The following is a 16,485-nucleotide window of genomic DNA, read 5'->3' on the forward strand; positions in this document are numbered from 1 at the left end:
CTATGACCCTCCTCCAAGCCTCAGTTAGGTTTTTGTGCCCGTCCGAGCAGGGTGCAATCTAGGTGGCTCTCCTAAAGAGCTGCTTAGAAAAAGTTATTAGGTTTTTTATTTTCAGTGAGTCCTGCTGGCAACAGGCTCACTGCAACGAGGGACTTAGGGGAGAAGAAGTGAACTCACCTGCGTGCAGGATGGATTGGCTTCTTAGGCTACTGGACACCATTAGCTCCAGAGGGATCGAACACAGGCCCAGCCATGGAGTCCGGTCCCGGAGCCGCGCCGCCGACCCCCTTGCAGATGCCGAAAAGTGAAGAGGTCCAGAAACCGGCGGCAGAAGACTTTTCAGTCTTCATGAGGTAGCGCACAGCACTGCAGCTGTGCGCCATTGTTGTCAGCACACTTCACACCAGCGGTCACTGAGGGTGCAGGGCGCTGGGGGGGGGCGCCCTGGGCAGCAATGATAATACCTTGTTCTGGCTAAAAATACATCACATATAGCCCCTGGGGCTATATGGATGTATTTAACCCCTGCCAGGTCTCACAAACACCGGGAGAAGAGCCCGCCGAAATAGGGGGCGGGGCCTATCTCCTCAGCACACAGCGCCATTTTCCTGCACAGCTCCGCTGCGAGGAAGGCTCCCAGGACTCTCCCCTGCACTGCACTACAGAAACAGGGTAAAAAAACAGAGAGGGGGGGGCACTTTTTTGGCGATATTGATATATTAAGCTGCTATAAAGGAAACAACACTTCTGTAGGGTTGTTCCTATATATTTATAGCGCTTGGGTGTGTGCTGGCAAACTCTCCCTCTGTCTCCCCAAAGGGCTAGTGGGGTCCTGTCTTCGATAAGAGCATTCCCTGTGTGTCTGCTGTGTGTCGGTACGTGTGTGTCGACATATATGAGGACGATGTTGGTGTGGAGGCGGAGCAATTGCCGGTAATGGTGATGTCACCCCCTAGGGAGTCGACACCGGAATGGATGGCTTTGTTTATGGAATTACGTGATAATGTCAGCACGTTACAAAAATCAGTTGACGACATGAGACGGCCGGCAAACCAGTAAGTACCTGTCCAGGCGTCTCAGACACCGTCAGGGGCTGTAAAACGCCCTTTACCTCAGTCGGTCGACACAGACCCAGACACCGAATCTAGTGTCGACGGTGAAGAAACAAACGTATTTTCCAGTAGGGCCACACGTTATATGATCACGGCAATGAAGGAGGCTTTGCATATCTCTGATACTGCAAGTACCACAAAAAGGGGTATTATGTGGGGTCTAAAAAAACTACCTGTAGTTTTTTCTGAATCAGAGGAATTGAATGAAGTGTGTGATGAAGCGTGGGTTAACCCCGATAGAAAACTGCTAATTTCAAAGAAGTTATTGGCATTATATCCTTTCCCGCCAGAGGTTAGGGCGCGCTGGGAAACACCCCCTAGGGTGGATAAGGCACTCACACGCTTATCAAAACAAGTGGCGTTACCGTCTCCTGAAACGGCCGCCCTCAAGGATCCAGCTGATAGGAGGCTGGAAACTACCCTGAAAAGTATATACACTCATACTGGTGTTATACTGCGACCAGCCATCGCCTCAGCATGGATGTGCAGTGCTGGGGTGGTTTGGTCGGATTCCCTGACTGAAAATATTGATACCCTGGATAGGGACAGTATTTTATTGACTATAGAGCAATTAAAGGATGCTTTTCTTTATATGCGAGATGCTCAGAGGGATATTTGCACTCTGGCATCGAGAGTAAGTGCGATGTCCATATCTGCCAGAAGAAGTTTATGGACGCGACAGTGGTCAGGTGATGCGGATTCCAAACGGCATATGGAAGTATTGCCATATAAAGGGGAGGAATTATTTGGGGTCGGTCTATCGGATTTGGTGGCCACGGCAACAGCCGGGAAATCCACCTTTTTACCTCAGGTCCCCTCCCAACAGAAAAAGACACCGTCTTTTCAGCCGCAGTCCTTTCGTTCCTATAAGAACAAGCGGGCAAAAGGACAGTCATATCTGCCCCGAGGCAAAGGAAAGGGTAAGAGAGTGCACCAAGCAGCTCCCTCCCAGGAGCAGAAGCCCTCCCCGGCTTCTGCAAAGCCCTCAGCATGACGTTGGGGCTTTACAAGCGGACTCAGGGGCGGTGGGGGGTCGACTCAAGAATTTCAGCGCACAGTGGGCTCACTCACAGGTGGACCCCTGGATCCTGCAGGTAGTATCTCAGGGTTACAGGTTGGAATTCGAGAAGTCTCCCCCTCGCCGGTTCCTAAAGTCTGCTCTGCCAACGTCTCCCTCAGACAGGGCGACGGTATTGGAAGCCATTCACAAGCTGTATTCTCAGCAGGTGATAGTCAAGGTACCCCTCCTACAACAGGGAAAGGGGTATTATTCCACACTATTTGTGGTACCGAAGCCGGACGGCTCGGTAAGACCTATTCTAAATCTGAAATCTTTGAACCTGTACATACAAAAATTCAAGTTCAAGATGGAGTACTCAGAGCAGTGATAGCGAATCTGGAAGAAGGGGACTTTATGGTGTCCCTGGACATCAAGGATGCTTACCTGCATGTCCCAATTTGCCCTTCACATCAAGGGTACCTCAGGTTCGTGGTGCAAAACTGTCATTATCAGTTTCAGACGCTGCCGTTTGGATTGTCCACGGCACCTCGGGTCTTTACCAAGGTAATGGCCGAAATTATGTTTCTTCTGCGAAGAAAAGGCGTATTAATTATCCCTTACTTGGACGATCTCCTGATAAGGGCAAGGTCCAGAGAACAGCTGGAGGACGTAGTAGCACTAACCCAAGTAGTGCTGCAACAGCACGGGTGGATTCTGAATTTTCCAAAATCTCAATTGACCCCGACGACACGTCTGCTGTTCCTGGGAATGATTCTGGACACGATTCAGAAAAAGGTGTTTCTTCCGGAGGAGAAAGCCAGGGAGTTATCCGAACTTGTCAGGAACCTCCTAAAACCAGAAAAAGTGTCTGTGCATCAATGCACAAGAGTCCTGGGAAAAATGGTGGCTTCTTACGAAGCGATTCCATTCGGCAGATTCCACGCACGAACTTTTCAGTGGGATCTGCTGGACAAATGGTCTGGATCGCATCTGCAGATGCATCAGCGGATAACTTTGTCTCCACGGACAAGGGTGTCTCTTCTGTGGTGGTTGCAGAGTGCTCATCTGTTAGAGGGCCGCAGATTCGGCATACAGGACTGGGTCCTGGTGACCACGGATGCCAGTCTGAGAGGCTGGGGAGCGGTCACACAGGGAAGAAACTTCCAGGGAGTGTGGTCAAGCCTGGAGATGTCTCTTCACATAAATATACTGGAGCTAAGAGCGATTTACAATGCTCTAAGCCTGGCAAAACCCCTGCTTCAGGGTCAGCCGGTGTTGATCCAGTCGGACAACATCACGGCAGTCGCCCACGTAAACAGACAGGGCGGCACAAGAAGCAGGAGGGCAATGGCAGAAGCTGCAAAGATTCTTCGCTGGGCGGAAGATCATGTGATAGCACTGTCAGCAGTGTTCATTCCGGGAGTGGACAACTGGGAAGCGGACTTCCTCAGCAGACACGATCTACACCCGGGAGAGTGGGGACTTCATCCAGAAGTCTTCCACATGATTGTGAACCGTTGGGAAAAACCAAAGGTGGATATGATGGCGTCCCGCCTCAACAAAAAACTGGACAGGTATTGCGCCAGGTCAAGAGACCCTCAGGCAATAGCTGTGGACGCTCTGGTAACACCGTGGGTGTTCCAGTCAGTGTATGTGTTTCCTCCTCTGCCTCTCATACCAAAAGTACTGAGAATTATACGGCAAAGGGGAGTAAGAGCGATACTCGTGGCTCCGGATTGGCCAAGAAGAACTTGGTACCCGGAACTTCAGGAGATGCTCACGGAAGATCCGTGGCCTCTACCTCTGAGACAGGACCTGCTTCAGCATGGACCGTGTCTATTCCAAGACTTACCGCGGCTGCGTTTGACGGCATGGTGGTTGAACGCCGAATTCTAAGGGAAAAAGGCATTCCGGAAGAGGTCATCCCTACCCTGGTAAAAGCCAGGAAGGAGGTGACTGCACAACATTATCACCGCATTTGGAAAAAATATGTTGCGTGGTGTGAGGCCAGGAAGGCCCCGACGGAGGAATTTCAACTGGGTCGATTCCTACATTTCCTGCAAACAGGATGGTCTATGGGCCTCAAATTAGGGTCCATTAAGGTTCAAATTTCGGCCCTGTCGATTTTCTTCCAGAAAGAATTGGCTTCAGTTCCTGAAGTCCAGACTTTTGTAAAAGGAGTACTACATATACAGCCCCCGGTTGTGCCCCCAGTGGCTCCGTGGGATCTTAATGTAGTTTTGGATTTTCTCAAATCCCATTGGTTTGAGCCACTCAAATCGGTGGATTTGAAATATCTTACATGGAAAGTAACCATGCTACTGGCCCTGGCTTCAGCCAGGAGAGTGTCAGAATTGGCGGCTTTATCGTATAAAAGCCCATATCTGATTTTCCATTCGGACAGGACAGAACTGCGGACGCGTCCTCAGTTTCTGCCTAAGGTGGTTTCAGCGTTTCACCTGAACCAGCCTATTGTGGTGCCTGCGGCTACTAGCGATTTGGAGGATTCCAAGTTGCTGGACGTTGTCAGGGCATTGAAAATATATATTTCAAGGACGGCTGGAGTCAGAAAATCTGACTCGCTGTTTATACTGTATGCACCCAACAAGCTGGGTGCTCCTGCTTCTAAGCAGACGATTGCTCGTTGGATTTGTAGCACAATTCAACTTGCACATTCTGTGGCAGGCCTGCCACAGCCTAAATCTATCAAGGCCCATTCCACAAGGAAGGTGGGCTCATCTTGGGCGGCTGCCCGAGGGGTCTCGGCATTACAACTCTGCCGAGCAGCTACGTGGTCGGGGGAGAACACGTTTGTAAAATTCTACAAATTTGATACCCTGGCTAAAGAGGACCTGGAGTTCTCTCATTCGGTGCTGCAGAGTCATCCGCACTCTCCCGCCCGTTTGGGAGCTTTGTCTGCAATACTTGTACATAGTTATTGTTACAAAAAAAATCGGGTTGTTATTGTTGTGAGCCGTCTGTTCAGAGGCTCCTACGTTTGTCATACTGTTAACTGGGTTCAGATCACAGGTTGTACGGTGTGATTGGTGTGGCTGGTATGAGTCTTACCCGGGATTCAAAATCCTTCCTTATTGTGTACGCTCGTCCGGGCACAGTATCCTAACTGAGGCTTGGAGGAGGGTCATAGGGGGAGGAGCCAGTGCACACCACCTAGTCCTAAAGCTTTTATTTTTGTGCCCTGTCTCCTGCGGAGCCGCTAATCCCCATGGTCCTGACGGAGTCCCAGCATCCACTACGGACTACGAGAAATAGATTTATCGGTAAGTAAAATCTTATTTTCTCTGACGTCCTAAGTGGATGCTGGGACTCCGTAAGGACCATGGGGATTATACCAAAACTCCCAAACGGGCGGTAAATCTATTTCTCGTAGTCCGTAGTGGATGCTGGGACTCCGTAAGGACCATGGGGATTAGCGGCTCCGCAGGAGACTGGGCACAACTAAAGAAAGCTTTAGGACTACCTGGTGTGCACTGGCTCCTCCCACTAAGACCCTCCTCCAGACCACAGTTAGGATACTGTGCCCGGAAGAGCTGACACAAATAGGAAGGATTTTGAATCCCGGGTAAGACTCATACCAGCCACACCAATCACACCGTATAACTCGTGATACTATACCCAGTTAACAGTATGAAATATAACTGAGCCTCTCAACAGATGGCTCAACAATAACCCTTTAGTTAGGCAATAACTATAAACAAGTATTGCAGACAATCCGCACTTGGGATGGGCGCCCAGCATCCACTACGGACTACGAGAAATAGATTTACCGGTGAGTAAAATCTTATTTTCTCTGACGTCCTAAGTGGATGCTGGGACTCCGTAAGGACCATGGGGATTATACCAAAACTCCCAAACGGGCGGGAGAGTGCGGATGACTCTGCAGCACCGAATGAGCAAACTCTAGGTCCTCCTCAGCCAGGGTATCAAACTTGTAGACTGTTGCAAAAATGTTTGAACCCGACCAAGTAACAGCTCGGCAAAGTTGTAAAGCCGAGACCCCTCGGGCAGCCGCCCAAGAAGAGCCCACTTTCCTCGTGGAATGGGCTTTTACAGATTTAGGTTGCGGCAGTCCAGCCGCAGCATGTGCAAGTTGAATCGTGCTACAGATCCAGCGAGCAATAGTCTGCTTAGAAGCAGGAGCACCCAGCTTGTTGGGTGCATACAGGATAAATAGCGAGTAAGTTTTCCTGACTCCAGCCGTCCTGGAAACATATACTTTTCAGGGCCCTGACTACGTCCAGTAACTTGGAATCCTCCAAGTCCCAAGTAGCCGCAGGCACCACAATAGGTTGGTTCACATGAAAAACTGATACCACCTTAGGAAGGAATTGGGAACGAGTCCTCAATTCCGCCTTATTCATATAAAATACAGATAAGGGCTTTTGTATGACAAAGCCGCCAATTCTGATACACGCCTGGCCGACGCCACGGCCCACAGCATGACCACTTTCCACGTGAGGTATTGTAGCTCCACGGATTTAAGTGGCTCAACCCAATGCGACTTCAGGAAATCCAACACCACGTTGAGATCCCACGGTGCCACTTGAGGCACAAACGGGGGCTGACTATGCAGCACTCCCTTAACAAAAGTCCGAACTTCAGGCAGTGAAGCCAGTTCTATTTTGGAAGAAAATCGATAGAGCCGAAATCTGGACCTTCATGGAACCCAATTTTAGGCCCATAGTCACCTCTGACTGTAGGAAGTGCAGAAATCGACCTAGCTGAACTTTCTCCTTTGGGGCCTTCCTGGCCTCACAGCACGCAGCATATTTCCACCATATGTGGTGATAATGGTTTGCGTTCACTTCTTTCCTAGCTTTAAATAGCGTAGGGATAACTTCCTCCGGAATGCCCTTTTCCTTCAGGATCCGGCGTTCAACCGCCATGCCGCCAAACGCAGCCGCGATACGTCTTGGAACAGACAGGCCCCCTGCTGCAGCAGGTCCTGTCTGAGCGGCAGAGGCCATGGGCCCTCTGAGATAATTTCTTGGAGTTCTGGTTACCAAGCTCTTCTTGGCCAACCCGGAACAATGAGTATAGTTCTTACTCCTCTCCTCCTTATTATTCTCATTACCCTGGGTAAGAGAGGCAGAGAAGGGAACACATACACCGACTGGTACACCCACGGTGTTACCAGAGCGTCCACAGCTATCGCCTGAGGGTCCCTTGACCTGGCGCAATATCTTTGTAGCTTTTTGTTGAGGCGGGACGCCATCATGTCCACCTGTGGCCTTTCCCAACGGTGTAAAATCATTTGGAAAACTTCTGGATGAAGTCCCCACTCTCCCGGGTGGAGGTCGTGTCTTCTGAGAAAGTCTGCTTCTCAGTTGTCCACTCCGGGAATGAACACTGCTGACAGTGCTAACACATGATTTTCCGCCCATCGGAGAATCCTTGTGGCTTCTGCCATCGCCATCCTGCTTCTTGTGCCGCCCTGTCGGTTTACATGAGCGACTGCCGTGATGTTGTCTGACTGGATCAGCACCGGCCGGTGTTGAAGCAGGGGTCTAGCCTGACTTAGGGCATTGTAAATGGCCCTTAGTTCCAGAATATTTATGTGTAGGGAAGTCTCCTGACTTTTCCATAGCCTTGGAAGTTTCTTCCCTGTGTGACTGCCCCCCAGCCTCTAAGGCTGGCATCCGTGGTCACCAGGACCCAGTCCTGTATGCAGAATGTGCGGCCCCCTAGAAGATGAGCACTCTGTAGCCACCACAACAGCGACACCCTGGCCCTTGGAGACAGGGTTATCCGCCGATGCATCTGAAGATGCGACCCGGACCACTTGTCCAACAGATCCCACTGGAAAATCCTTGCATGGGACCTGGCGAATGGAATTTCTTTGTAAGAAGCTACCATCCTTCCCAGGGCTCGCGTGCATTGATGCACCGACACCTGTATACGTATTAGGAGGTCTCTGTCTAGAGACGACAACTCCTTGGACTTCTCCTCTGGGAGAAACCCTTTTAATCCTGTTCTGTGTCCAGAACCATACCCAGGAACAGTAGACGCGTCGTAGGAACCAGCTGCGACTTTGGAATATTCAGAATCCAGCCGTGCTGTTGTAGCACTTCCCGAGATAGTGCTACTCCGCCGAACAACTGCTCCCTGGACCTCGCCTTTATAAGGAGATCGTCCAAGTACGGGATAATTATTTCGGCCATTACCTTGGTAAATACCTCGGTGCCGGGGACAGACCAACGGCAACGTCTGGAATTGGTAATGACAATCCTGTACCACAATTTTGAGGTACTCCTGGTGAAGAGGGTAAATAGGGACATGCAGGTAAGCATCCTTGATGTCCAGTGATACCATGAAATTCTCCAGGCTTGCAATAATCGCCCTGAGCGATTCCATTTTGAACTTGAACCTTCGTATATAAGTGTTCAAGGCTTTCAATTCTAGAATGGGTCTCACCGAACCGTCTGGTTTCGGTACCACAACATTTTGGAATAGTAACCCCGGCCTTGTTGAAGGAGGGGTACCTTGATTTCACCTGCTGGAAGTACAGCTTGTGAATTGCCGCCAGTACTACCTTTCTCCGAGGGCAGCAGGCAAGGCTGATGTGAGGTAACGGCGAGGGGGAGTCGCCTCGAACTCCAGCCTGTATCCCTGTGATACTATTTGCAGAACCTAGGGATCCACCTGTGGGCAAGCCCACTGGTCCCTGAAGTTCCCGAGACGCGCCCCTACCGCACCTGTCTCCACCTGTGGAGCCCCAACGTCATGCGGTGGACTCAGAGGAAGCGGGGGAAGATTTTTGATCCTGGGAACTGGTTGCTGGTGCAGCTTTTTCCTTCTTCCCTTGTCTCTGTGCAGAAAGGAAGCGCCTTTGACCCGCTTGCTTTTCTGAAGCCGAAAGGACTGTACCTGAAAATACAGTGCTTTCTTCGGCTGTGAGGAAACCTGAGGTAAAAATTTTTCTTCCCAGCTGTTGCTGTGGATACGAGGTTCCAGAGACCATCCCCAAACAATTCCTCACCCTTATAAGGCAGAATCTCCATGTGCCTTTTACAGGCAGCATCACCTGTCCACTGCCGGGTTTCTAATACCCTCCTGGCAGAATGGACATTGCATTAATTCTGGATGCCAGCCGGCAAATATCCCTCTGTGCATCCTTTATATCTAAGACGACGTCTTTAATATGCTCTATGTTAGCAAACTATTATCCCTGTCTTAGAGTATTAATATTATCTAACTGGGTATCAGACCACGCTGCAGCAGCACTATTTATGCTGAGGCAATTGCAGGTCTCAGTATATAACCTGAGTGTGTATATACAGACTTCAGGATAGCCTCCTGCTTTTTATCAGCAGGCTCCTTCAAGGTGGCCGTATCCTAAGACGGCAGTGTCACCTTTTTTGACAAACGTGTGAGCGCCTTATCCACCCTAAGGGATATCTCCCAACGTGACCTATCCTCTGGCGGGAAAGGGTACGCCATCAGTAACTTTTTAGAAATTACCAGTTTCTTATCGGGGGAACCCACGCTACTTTACACACTTCATTCATTCATCTGATGGGGGAACAAAACACTGGCTGCTTTTTCTCCCCAAAAATAAAACCCCTTTTATGTGGTACTTGGGTTCATGTCAGAAATGCGTAACACATTTTTCATTGCCGAGATCATGTAACGGATGTTCCTAGTGGATTGTGTATATGTCTCAACCTCGTCGACACTGGAGTCAGACTCCGTGTCGACATCTGTGTCTGCCATCTGAGGTAACGGGCGCTTTTTTGAGCCCCTGATGGCCTTTGAGACGCCTGGGCAAGCGCGGGCTGAGAAGCTGGCTGTCCCACAGCTGTTTTACGTCATCCAGCCTTCTATGTAAGGAGTTGACATTGTCGGTTAATACCTTCCACCTATCCATCCACACTGGTGTCGGCCCCACAGGGGGCGACATCCCATTTATCGGCCTCTGCTCCACCTCCACATAACCTTCCTCATCCCACATGTCGACACAGCCGTACTGACACACAGCACACACACAGGGAATGCTCTGACTGAGGACAGGACCCCACAAAGTCCTTTGGGGAGACAGAGAGAGAGTATGCCAGCACACACCAGAGCGCTATATAATGCAGGGATTAACACTATAACCGAGTGATTTTTCCCCCAATAGCTGCTTGCATAAACAATATTGCACCTAAATTTAGTGCCCCCCCTCTCTTTTTAACCCTTTGAGCCTGAAAACTACAGGGGAGAGCCTGGGGAGCTGTCTTCCAGCTGCACTGTGAAGAGAAAATGGCGCCAGTGTGCTGAGGGAGATAGCTCCGCCCCTTTTTCGCAGACTTTTCTCCTGCTTTTTTATGGATTCTGGCAGGGGTATTTATCACATATATAGCCTCTGGGGCTATATATTGTGATGATTTTGCCAGGCAAGGTGTTTATATTGCTGCTCAGGGCGCCCCCCCCCCAGCGCCCTACACCCATCAGTGACCGGAGTGTGAGGTGTGCATGAGGAGCAATGGCGCACAGCTGCAGTGCTGTGCGCTACCTTGGTGAAGACTGAAGTCTTCTGCCGCCGATTTTCCGGAACACTTCTTGCTTCTGGCTCTGTAAGGGGGCCGGCGGCGCGGCACCGGGACCGAACATCAATGGCCGGTTCCATGCGGTCGATCCCTCTGGAGCTAATAGTGTCCAGTAGCCTAAGAAGCCCAAGCTACCACCAGTTAGGTAGGTTCGATTCTTCTCCCCTTAGTCCCTCGCTGCAGTGAGTCTGTTGCCAGCAGATCTCACTGTAAAATAAAAAACCTAAAATATACTTTCTTTCTAGGAGCTCAGGAGAGCCCCTGGTGTGCATCCAGCTCAGCCGGGCACAAGAATCTAACTGAGGTCTGGAGGAGGGTCTTAGTGGGAGGAGCCAGTGCACACCAGGTAGTCCTAAAGCTTTCTTTAGTTGTGCCCAGTCTCCTGCGGAGCCGCTAATCCCCATGGTCCTTACGGAGTCCCAGCATCCACTTAGGACGTCAGAGAAAAAAAGTTACAGCTCTTGGAAAAAATGTGCAAACACCTTGGGCATGAAAAATAAAACTGACGTACTTTGCACTATAACGCGCAAGGGGCAAAGTTTAAATTTGCACTTGTGCCTGCTCCTGGAACAGCACCCTCTATACCCCATGGTCCCAGTGTCCCCCATATAGGATGTCATCATCAAGAACTAAGCACTAGTCCATTGGAATATATGGTAAAGATTTAATTTCATATCTCTCAGATTATTTTCTTGTGTACACACAACACTATTTAAACTCCTAACCACACGTATTGCACCTTACTTCCACAACTTCCAGTCCGAGCAGATGTACCTGAATACTTGGCAATGTTGTCCAGCAGAAGGGGATACTTGGTAAGTCTTTGCATCTCAGTCGGGATAATGTCCTTCAGCTGCAAACGCCTGCACAGAGGATTACTCTCTGCATCCTGCAAGGATGCATTTATCATTGTTAACAAGACTGATTACATGCACCATCAAATTTATCTCAAAGATCAAAGTCCTGAACTTCATTACGAATTACGTGGCAAGAACAAATCATGTTACCGCAAGCTTCACTCCACGCAGAGTACATCACCCAAGCTACAGGCCAACGAATCAATTATTTCATCCCCACATACAGCTGGCTGACCCAATAAATTACATATCTTCATTTCTTTCTCTTTGAAATTTATATCCCTCTCCCAACGTATCTGAAGTTCCTTTTACATGAAGAAAAAGGAAAATAAAATAAAACAGGTATAATTTATAGCCAATGTAGAAAACCATGGAGCCTTAATATCAAGAAGAGCCAATAGACAAAGGAACTTATTAGATGGAAAAATTGTCCTTATTTAATGAAAACCTCTTTATTGGTCCCAACCGTTACACTCGGCCAACAGCAAGTTCTTTCTAGTACATAAAAGGATATATTTCCAAGAGTTTAACATTATTTTTAGAGTATATAAAATTCATTATGACTCAGACAGCCCCCAAAACGGTATCCGGTCTCTAGGTCGACCACTATTGGTGGACAGTAATTAGGTCAACAGGGTTTCTAGGGCGATACGTTCTAGGTCAACATTTAAAAAAAAAATTGAACTTTTTTATACTTCACATTCCACGTGGACTACGACTGGGAATGGTAACATGGGCCGAGGGCAGCGTCGCGAGGGCCCGTGCCCGAAGTGCGAGCCATGCGAGGGGACGAAATGCACCAATTGGGGTTCCCGGTCACTGTACGGCGAAAATTACACCAAAAAAGATTAAAAAACTCATGTCGACATTTTGACCTAGACCATGTCGACCTAGAATTCCTGCCGACCTAGTAACTGTCGACCAATAGTGGTCGACCTAGACACTGTCGACATAAGTGTGCTCGACCTTCAATACCACACCCCCCAAAAACATAATGAAAGCCAAATGGCTCTGTACGCGCACTCCTTTTCACACAAGTATTGGCTTCATGTCAACATGAATATTGTCTACAGCGCTCAGGTTAGCGCTATAATGGAGTTTGCAAGACCACTGATTTGGCACCAGATTACTAAGCACCTGTATCAGCAGCTTTAGGGGCCCACTTATCAACAAGTGATCAAACTTGTTCTGAATGATAAAACTCAGTGGGGGAGATTCAAATGTTTGAAAAGTCAGTTGGGAGTCTGTTTTTTCCTATCTAATAGACAGGAAAAAACAGACACCCAACCTACTTTTCAAACAATTGAATTCCACCCATTGTGTATGATAAATGGTGCGCCAGCCAATCAGCTCCTATCATGTGTTTGAAAAATGACAGTTGGGAGTCTTTAGTTTTAGACTGCCACCCACTGGCCCCGCACTAAACACCAGTGACACCACATATCAAATGTGATCATGTCTGACATTCTGCCTGTTCCCAGTATGCATCTTGCCTGCTTTCAGACTTTATATGCACCAAATACAGAGCACGCAAGTAAGGGCGCAATTGTATTGCCTCTATACTTAAGAGGTGTACAGTATATGGGTGTTCTCATACAGGCAAGGTGAACTACACTAACTGAACTACAGGCTATACAAAACTGTACTTAACTTTTAATTATGCCTGTCTGGAGGTATCCTTTGCATATAGTATAGGGCAGGTACAAGTGTGCATTGATGATGATGATGACGACGACTAGTAGAAAAGCAAGAGTACACACAGAGGAGATTGCACCACAAGATGTGCATTCTGCAAATGGGTAAATATACCAATTTCTTTCCATGTTTGGGGATATAGGGACGGGCCCGTTGCATTCTGGGAGGCCGACAGCATTGATCGTTTGGTGCCAATCCGCTGTTGCTACCTCATATCCCAATGTTATCCTGTGGATAACCAGTGACCCTGCAGGAGAAATACCCAATTTCCATTCAGCTGTGCCCCAGGCCCTTAGAAAGCATAGGCGCCCTTACACTCACACAGCAACATTTGCACAGCCGTTTCCCTTTTATAAAAGGGAGGAAAACCTCTACGTATGTAAATCACATTTCATTCATTTTACACCTTTTACCACCAGAAGTAGCCCAATATCCCACTGCCACTTATCGCTGGCGCCGTACAACCTGTGGACTAAAATACTGAATCAGACATTCAACACAAACTATTTACTATGCATGAAAGTGAAAACAGTCAATAAATATCTGAATTTGCAACTTTAGCTGTAGTGGGATGTTGGTCTCTCTTGTACATTCTGCAATTTTCTAAAATACAGTAGAATAGAAGGTTTCCACAGGAGCAAGTGGTTTCTCTTGAATTATTATTAGAATGGAAGTCACCCTTTACTGCTGTGCATCAATAATACAAATCTTTACACGGTTATACAGGTAATTCAGTTTTTCCTTTCCCCCTCCCGGGCAAAATTGCTTTATAAGTGTCTCCAATGTGATCTTTAGAAGAAAATAAGTCCAGATTCTATAAACTCCACTTCCTAGTGAAAATGAAGATGAACTATTATATTAGGTTGAGATAATGTACTTTTTTCACGGGTATTCTGGCTATAAGCAAAACCACTGTGTTGTGAAAGAATCTGGGAAGCTGTGCCTCTGTGTATAGACTGCACAATAACGTTGGTGAATGAAATCATTTTATCATGGACTACAGACTGCAGCCCAGAAGACTCCGGGATGATGAAGTGACAGCCTTAAAAAGGTATATGCCCAATATTACCACTCATGTGCCTTACCCCCTCAGGCTTATACACATCGGAACTTGTCACGTGTCCACAAAGAGACCTAAACTAAATGGTGCATCTATTTGTCTGGATGTTCATATTACTAAAAATGTATTGTGCATTTATATAAAGCAAACGGTAAGTGATGGCCCAACAATTGTATGGAAGTACGCAAAGAATAAAACTAGGTTAAATGCATAATTTCCCCGAGGGTAATAATGATGGGGTGGGAAAGTGCGGCTAATGCAGCACTAGTGGCTATACGGTATCAGCATTATCCTTCATGTAAAGCCACGGACAAAGCATCCTTCTGATGTGTTTTCATTATATGCCTGTTCATTGAGTACTAGCTCTTTTATGCATTCACATGTTTGTGTTCAAGATTCACCTGACGTAATGATTTAAAGTCAACTCAGGCAATGGAATGTTACTCTGCATAGAAAGGAACCATGCAAGAGGACATCGATCAAGATGGGAGAAGAGACATTTTCAGAGTCAAATAGAACGTTGTGTTTTGACTATAAGGGTGATCAGGCTCTGGCCTTCCCCAACACAGGAGGTGGTAGTGCTACATTCACTTACTGGATTTAAAAATGGATTGGGAGCATTTCTTAAAAGGTCTGGTTCAATAAGTAGGGTCACAAGACCTCTCATGTGTGTAATGTTCTCTGTCTTATTGTAATTTCCCGCCAGGCCGGAGCAAGTAGACCACTGCTTCCCCTGATGGCCATTAGACAGCGCCTCACATCAGCCATACTGTCCCAACATCAGGTGTAAGATGGCGGGGCTGGCGGAACATGGTCACAAACTGAGGTGCGTAGTGTTATTAGATATCTGCGTTTAGAACACATCAGCAGCAGACATTCAGCGCCAACTTGAGGAAGTGTATAGTGATAATGTCATGACACAGAAACCGGTTTGGTGCACTGCCTTTGATAATGGCGGGACAGATGTTCCCGTTACGGCGCTACCATTGGGGAGTATTGGACCATCATCCCTACAGCTCGGACCTGGCACAGAGTGATTTCCATCTTTTTGGATCATTGGAGACTAAGGGGTATATTCAATAAGAGTCGGATCCATTCAGACATGCATTTGTCGGAATGGATCCAACAACCCCTATTCAAAGAGTGGCCAAATCCTACTGTCGGATTTGAGCCTAATCTGACAGTCGGATTTGGCCGGTGTCTGTGCGGCTGTCAGCAGCTCCCCATGTGTGAGAACACAGGGAGCTGCTGAAGCTGCACAACACGCCCAGTGCTGTGCTGCAGGGAGAGAGGTACCTGGCTGGAGGACGGCCGTCAAAGTTTCTCTTATCCCCGCTCCCCCGTAGCTGCCGCACCGCTCCCCCTAGCGGTAGCACCGATCACCATAGGCCGCCGATCCGCTCACCTCAATCCGACTCAGTCGGATTGAGGTTGTCGGAAACGGGGCCAAATCCTGTCAGATTTGGCCTAGTTTCCGACAAAAGCATGTGGATCCGCAGCTATTCCGCCGATCCACATGTTTTCCGACAAGTCGGGTTTCCCGACTTGTCGGAAAAAAATGCCTCTAATGAATAGGTCGGAACCCCTTCCGACCAATTTTTGTCGGAAGCTGACATCTTTCCAACAAGACAGCAGCTTTCGAAACTTATTGAATACCCCCCTAAACCTGGATGGAAGGCGATTCGCAACTGACGGAGAAGTTCTGCAAGCCGTAATGCCCTGGCTTCAGGCACTTGACACTGAATTCTTCTATGCCGGGATAGATTCCTTGGTGTATCGTTGGAAGTGGAACATATGCTTAGTCAAGACTGGGGACTATATGGAAATATAATCTGTACCATACTATTGATTATGCCTATATGTACGAGTTGAAATAATATACACAATGAGAGGGTTTGTTCTCTTATTTATTGAACCACCCTCGTAGTAGATTGTTGGTGAGGTTCTGGAATGCCCACTGCTTTAATTCTTTACGTAGTGTTTTATGTAGTGAAATTGGAGGACCACATGGGTACAAGGTTTGATTGGCAGTAACGTTTGTTGTATTCTAATCGTCTCTCCTTGGAACAACTTCAGTAGGATAAAAATCTGAGCACTTTACAATGATCTCTATATAAAACGGTAATAATAAGAGTTTACTTACCGATAATTCTATTTCTCGTAGTCCGTAGTGGATGCTGGGAACTCCGTAAGGACCATGGGGAATAGCGGC

At 48.0% G+C, this 16,485-nt stretch overlaps 1 protein-coding gene across 4 annotated transcripts in view; it reads right to left on the reverse strand.

The window, feature by feature from the left end:
* Positions 1-16,485, reverse strand: part of ARHGEF12 (Rho guanine nucleotide exchange factor 12) — a 468,564-nt gene that overhangs the window by 65,370 nt on the left and 386,709 nt on the right. For all 4 annotated transcript variants that reach the window (XM_063943505.1, XM_063943503.1, XM_063943502.1 and 1 more), the window contains one exon: positions 11,436-11,550. In XM_063943505.1, coding sequence (XP_063799575.1) covers positions 11,436-11,550 — 115 coding nt within the window. The remainder of the gene's footprint in view (positions 1-11,435; positions 11,551-16,485) is intronic.

The sequence above is a fragment of the Pseudophryne corroboree genome, chromosome 10 (assembly GCF_028390025.1).
Source record: "Pseudophryne corroboree isolate aPseCor3 chromosome 10, aPseCor3.hap2, whole genome shotgun sequence".
NCBI classification, from domain to species: domain Eukaryota; kingdom Metazoa; phylum Chordata; class Amphibia; order Anura; family Myobatrachidae; genus Pseudophryne; species Pseudophryne corroboree.